We start from the raw sequence: 6,490 nt of genomic DNA, 5'->3' as shown, positions 1-6,490 counted from the left end.
GAAATGTATGTTCCCTATCATTAACCTGTATCATCTTTTGATGTTTCCCAGGTGTGCCATGCAGTATCTGCATATTCTGCAGATACTGATAACAAAGCAACAAATCAGTATTATTGGCCAGGCAGTGTGCTATTATCAGATTTCTCATTTGCGCAAATTAGCACCTCCTTAGCACCTCACCCAATAGAACCTCCTGAGTATATTTGTATTCCCAAAATTATTTTTAATCTGTATTTTTGTATGTGTTGTCATTTCTGAGACAAATCCATTGGAAAGTTGAACTTGGAGCTGATTTCCTCAGCATCCTGAAATGCCAGGGATTTTGATGTCTTTGCTCTGGTACAGCATCACCTGCACTGAAGCTTATCTTATCACCTGCACCATCCTCCCAGGGTTTATTGATTTTTTTTTCCTTTCTGAAGACACTTTATTTTTCTTTCAGTACCTTCTCTTTTCCAACTGTTACTCTTCCAGCTAGTTTGCTTTTTTTATTTTTATAGGGTCCCAGACTTTGAAAAATATTATTTTATATGAGTGTAATCACATATAAATACCTTTGAGTGAAATGTATCAACCCAAGGTACTCCCCCTTCCAATTCCACTATTGCTTGTTTTAATGCCGGAAAGTATCTATAATAAGCAGATTTTATTACTTTTGAAGGATAATTGATGCTTTGACATTGAAATCTGACAGGATTGGAGGAATTTTGAACAAATCATTAGTTGCATGGAAGTCCATATTAAGAATCATGAAGAAAAGTAATGTATGTGAGAATTGTTTTACATATTTCTCATGAGTAATGTGACTAAATAATCCTTAGAAATAGGAAGGAAAAACTATTGTTACTTACTCCAATCCAATTCATATAAATACAGATTCCCTCATCAAAACAACTTCTATATTCACCTTTACATTCAGACTCTTGTTTTAAATATTTATTGTGGAAATGTTCTCACATACTCATATACTTAGAGAATGGTATCATGAACCCACGTCTCCTATATCCGTGTTTGGCAATTTTCAATCAGTGGCCAGTTGTCATTTTTTTCAACTCCCATGATCTGATTCTGCATCACCAAAATTAAGAGAAAATCCAATGCAAAATATCTAGTCATGCCCTAAACTAAACACTAATGCATTTGAGCCCATACCCTGCTGTTCTCTCTACCTTGGCCTGTTGATAATTTAGCCACCTCATCTCTGCCCTTCTTTTTATTTTATTTTTTCTTTTAGTTCTGTGGCTCTGATGGATTGACTCTGAAGGAGACATCCCATTAAGGGTCAGTGCTGCTTGCAACCAAGTCAAAGGGAGGAGACAGGACAACAGCACCTCCTGCCCTGCCTCTTTGCTTCCAGTCACAAACCATGATGGCTGTGGGTGAGGCCCTGGTGTATATGAGGATCACTCTCCTGAAACTCTGCCTGAGCATCTTGCTCTTCCTTTCTGGATGGGTCCAGATCGGGCACTCTCAACACTACAGCCCCCCAGAAGTAGTGATACCCTTGAGGATAACTGGCACCCGTAGAGGCTTGAGACCCCCTGACTGGATCTCCTACAGTCTGTACTTTGGAGGCAAGAAACACATTGTCCACATGAAGGCCAAGAAACTTCTGGTTTCCAAACCCTTCTCTGTGTTCACCTACACAGACCAGGGTGCTCTGATCGAGGACCACCCTTTTGTCCAGAGTGACTGCTTCTATGATGGCTATGTGGAAGGGGACCCAGAATCCCTAGTTTCTCTTAGCACCTGTTTGGGGGGCTTTCAAGGAACACTAGAGATCCATGACATTGTTTATGAAATCAAACCCAAAAGACTTTCTACCACATTTGAACATCTGGTTTATAAGATGCAGAGAGAGAAGACACAATTCTCATTCATGAGATGTGGACTAACAGAAGAAGAACTAGCACGACAACTGAAGCTCCAAAGGAGTAATAATTCCATTCTGAGGCAAAGTGGTTATGAAGGCTGGTGGACCCACAAATGGTTTCTAGAAACAGTTTTGGTTGTAGACTATAAGCGATTCCTTTATAAGAAAAGTAATGTCTCACATGTATTAGAGGACGTATTTGTCATTGTCAATCATATACATTCCCTTTTAAGTCCATTGGATGTTGATTTGTGTTTACTTGGAATTGAGGTCTGGAATGAAAAGAATCTTCTCAATGTCACTAATGACATGGTTCAAGTCCTGGATCTGTTTTGCGACTGGAAGGTAGCCAGTCTTAATTCTCGCATAAAAAATGATATTGCACATTTTCTGGCACACCAAACTTTTGGTAGTTATATTGGCTTAGCCTATGTTGGATCTGTTTGTATACCTCCTTATAATTGTGGAATAGAGAGTTTCCTGGGAGATAAATTGTATGATATTTCACTTGTCATAACACATGAAATGGGTCATAATCTGGGTATGAAGCATGATACACCAGAATGTAAATGCGAGCATCGTGTTTGTATCATGCATGCATCAGATATGGAAGGCTATAGATTCAGCAATTGCAGTTATGCTCAAATGTGGAGTACCTTTCCAGTTCTGAATTGTATGCACAATGTACCAAACCAAGCAGACATCATCAGGTGGACAGTCTGTGGGAATGGTGTGGTTGAAGAAGGAGAGGAATGCGACTGTGGATCCCCAACTTTGTGTTCAAACCATCCATGTTGTTCAGAAAACTGCACTCTGAAATTTGGGGCTGAATGTGCCTCTGGGCTTTGTTGTGAAGACTGCCTTCTCTTGCCACCGGGTCAAGTGTGTAGAGAAAATGTCAGTGAGTGTGATCTTCCAGAGTGGTGCAATGGCACCTCACCTGAGTGTCCAGAAGATGTGTATGTGCAGGATGGGGTCCGTTGCATGGGCAGTGGCTACTGCCATGAGAAGAGATGCAATGCACGTGACGAACAGTGCAGACAGATCTTTGGCAAAGAATCCAGGAGTGCACAGGAGAGTTGCTACACAGAAATGAACAGCCGAGGTGACCGCTTTGGTAACTGTGGTCTCGTTGGTGAAAACTATGTGAAGTGTAATAAATCAGATTTCCTCTGTGGAAGAGTTCAGTGTGAGAATGTGAAAGAAATTCCCTTTTTGAGAAGTCACACTACTGTGCATTGGATGGACTTCAATGGTGTGACCTGCTGGGGTACCGACTATCATTTGGGGATGACTGTACCAGATATTGGTGACGTGAAAGATGGCACAGAGTGTGGTGCTGAACATGTGTGCATCCGCCAGAAGTGTGTCTCTATGTCGCTGTGGACAAGTGATTGTTCGCCAGAGACCTGTGCTAGGAAAGGGATCTGCAACAACAAACATCACTGCCATTGTGACTCTAACTGGGAGCCCCCTTACTGTGTAAAAATAGGCCATGGAGGGAGTGTTGATAGTGGCCCACCTCCTGGGAAAACAGTGCAAGAGTGGATGAAGAAGAAGAAAGGACCTTTTTTTTTATTTCCGTTTTTGGTTTTGTTTATGAGTTTGTTACTTTTGTTTGTAAAGATGCACAAAGCACCACCTAGGAAAAAAGAGAAACGTGTCCAACCTTCACCTGAGAAGAAAGAGTTGGGTGATCAAACTTTATCTGAGGTAGAACAGCTGAGGGATCACACTTCACCTGAGATGGAACAGCTGAGTGATCACACCTCACTTGAGATGGAACAGCTGAGTGATTAAACTTTACCTGAGATGCAGTAGCTGGGTGCTCATACTTCACTTTCACCTGAGAAAGAAGAACTCAATGTTTGAACTTTTACATGAGAAAGAAGATCAAATTTCTTGCAATTTCAGAAAAAAATCCCAATCCTCAATGAAATTTACCATCCATTAACTTTTAGTATCCTGGCAGTAGAAATGTTATTCCAAATGTTAGAAACCACTGGCAGAAAGTTTCAGAGGACATTGCTTCAGGATCATAAACTTTTGCTTTTTAATGTATGTAATTCCTACCTCATTCTCACTTTTCATTATTTCAAGTAATTTTAGTTTTTTATTTTCTTCATATTTACTCTACTGGGGATTGAATTCAGAACCTTGTACTCACTAGGCATGCATTCTACCACCAAATTCACCCCACATCATGGTTTATTTTTCATGGAAATAGTTCTTTGTGTTTCTTGAGCCAAAGGCCTACTGTATGGATGGATCGTGTGTGGTGTGTACTCAGCTTCTCTCAATTGCAAACCACCTTCCTTTTTCAGTCTTCCCTCTCACAGGGAGAGAGGAAACTCACAAATAACACCTCATTGCAGTCCTCCCTAGCAGTTTCTGCCCTTGGGGGAGTCACAGGGAGACTGGATATCTATGGAACTGCTTACAGTTTGTATCAGCATCACTTCCGTTAGAGTTTTTATCTAGGCAGCAGTAGTAGCTTTCAGTCTACATGTAATTCCTATGTATATTTAGTAACTTCCAGCAGCAAAAGTATCATCAGCCCAGGACAGAGAAAAGGTATCAAACAACACACCCTCAGAATCTTGGGTCCTGGTTCTCTAGGCTCCCTGCCAGATTCCAGAGGTTAAGCACCAAGCTGGCTGTACCTGTCCTCAGAGGTTGGGGTCCTAGAACCATGGAACCTACTCCAAAGCTCGGGGTTTGAACATCCCCAACCTCTTCCTGTTGATCTCCACTCGTAATGGTGACAGCTATGCCTTCTACTTAGTAACTTGTGGTTATCTCAGGGGTGTGGTATCTTATTTTGCGACTGAATTCTGAGGGCTATAAAACTTACCTTGGTATGATGGTGGATAGAGAAAGGAGTCAGATATCAGAAGATTTGAATTTTTTCCACAATGCCCTTTACTCTCTTGAAAATATGTTTTAAACTTAGGGAGAATGTCTTTGTAATCTCTAAACAGGACCAAAGCACTTGCCTCTCAACTCCTTTGCAACTTTGATTATAAAATAGAACGAAAAAAGATATTTACAATTGTAGGAAGGATGTGATAAGTCTTGTTCAAGTATGTTTTCTCTGGGGAAAAAGACATAGAGATCTCTAATTAAACCTTAAAAACCATACTTCGAGGTCATTAGAAAGCTGGGAGGCAAGGAGAACTCAATGAACTAAATTTTCCAACTGGAACACAATTGTGAAATGAGTTGAGTATCCACAGGTGTCTTTTCTCTGGAGAACTAATGGATGCTGGATGTGAATGGAGGAGGAGGTTTGGCCCCATTGGAGGACAGGAACTCTGCTGAGAAGCAGATAAACTCCAATCCTCTTAGTTACTTCCCAGGCCTGTATTCATAAAGTAGACATTTGGGGGACTTCCACTGGTAATCATTTTCCCCAAAGTCTCTTCTGCATTGGGAGATGTTGGTGAGCTACTCTGAAATTTCTAAAAGGCATATTTTCCTAAATCCATGTTACATTTTGTACACAAGACGCAGTGAAGTGGCTTGTCTCAAGCACATTCAGTTTCTCCATTTAGACACTTACTGGATTCTGGCCTTTCATTTCACAGAAGGCTGAAGACCTAGATTATGAATCTTTAGATGGTAGATATTAGTCCCCATAATCCATCAAAGCTGAGCAGTTAGTGTCATGTACACTCCCAAGTGAAAGTCGAGCAGGCCCATGTCTGAGCAGTGCCCCATAAGTAAAGATTAATCCAAGATTTATTGAAAACTCGCTTACCTCTGGCTTAGCTTAATCCATGATTGATTTAGGTAACCAGCCACTTAGTCCATCTTCCCAACATAGGAAATGGGAACTCTGTAGTGGAGCCACTTGGTGTTTCAATGTACAATTACCAGCTTATAACAAATATTTCTATACTTGCTATTATGGTACAAATGTCTGTTCCAAAACTCATATTGAATTTCATTGCCACTGTAATGGTATTGGGAGGTGAGTCTTTATGAGTGTTTAGGCAGGACCATCATGACAGATTAAGGCCATCATTATGGGAGTGGTACAGTTATCACAGGATTGCCTTTCTCATAAAAGCAATCTCCTTCTTGCACCAGGAAGGCCTCATTACATGCAGTCTCTCAGTCTATGAGTTTACAGCTTTCAGAACCATGAGCAATATATTAATTTTCTCTATAAATTATCCAATGTGTAGTATTCTTTTAGAGCAGACTAAAAATATGTGCTAAAACAGACTAAAATGTGCTGAAAGGAAAAACATAAACATGACTTACTATTACAGTTAAATAATATAGAAATAAGGAGGCAGAAATAAGGAGACAGAAGGGCAGATCTAGTGCTAAAATGATTCATAGTGTAGAACAAGAGTACATGAATTTACAACTATGATTAATCTATCTCAAACTAGGAGAAAATGTACAAAACATAAGAAAGACATAAAACATAAAATTTCTAAATCTCAGTGATTTAGAAATTACCTGATATTTTTGAGTTAAAAATTATAAATATAAAAAGAAATTAAGTAGATGAGTTGAACAGTTGATTGGACAGACAAATATAAAGAATTAATCTTCTGGAAGAGATATCAGTGGAAAAATGCTAATAGTGAAGCATACAAAAAA

At 39.9% G+C, this 6,490-nt stretch overlaps 1 protein-coding gene across 1 annotated transcript; it reads left to right on the top strand.

The window, feature by feature from the left end:
• The first annotated feature begins 1,369 nt into the window (after positions 1–1,369).
• LOC101963342 (disintegrin and metalloproteinase domain-containing protein 25) lies at positions 1,370–3,673 on the top strand. Its single transcript, XM_040269893.2, has one exon. It carries the CDS (start codon positions 1,370–1,372, stop codon positions 3,671–3,673), a length of 2,304 nt encoding a protein of 767 aa, XP_040125827.2.
• The last annotated feature ends 2,817 nt before the right edge of the window (positions 3,674–6,490 follow it).

The sequence above is a fragment of the Ictidomys tridecemlineatus genome, chromosome 14, assembly GCF_052094955.1.
Source record: "Ictidomys tridecemlineatus isolate mIctTri1 chromosome 14, mIctTri1.hap1, whole genome shotgun sequence".
NCBI lineage: Eukaryota > Metazoa > Chordata > Mammalia > Rodentia > Sciuridae > Ictidomys > Ictidomys tridecemlineatus.
This window is presented reverse-complemented; position numbering and strand designations above follow the sequence as displayed.

Coding starts and splice junctions, on each gene's coding strand:
- LOC101963342 (XM_040269893.2), top strand. CDS start 1,370: ATGGCTGTGGGTGAGGCCCTGGTGTATATGAGGATCACTCTCCTGAAA.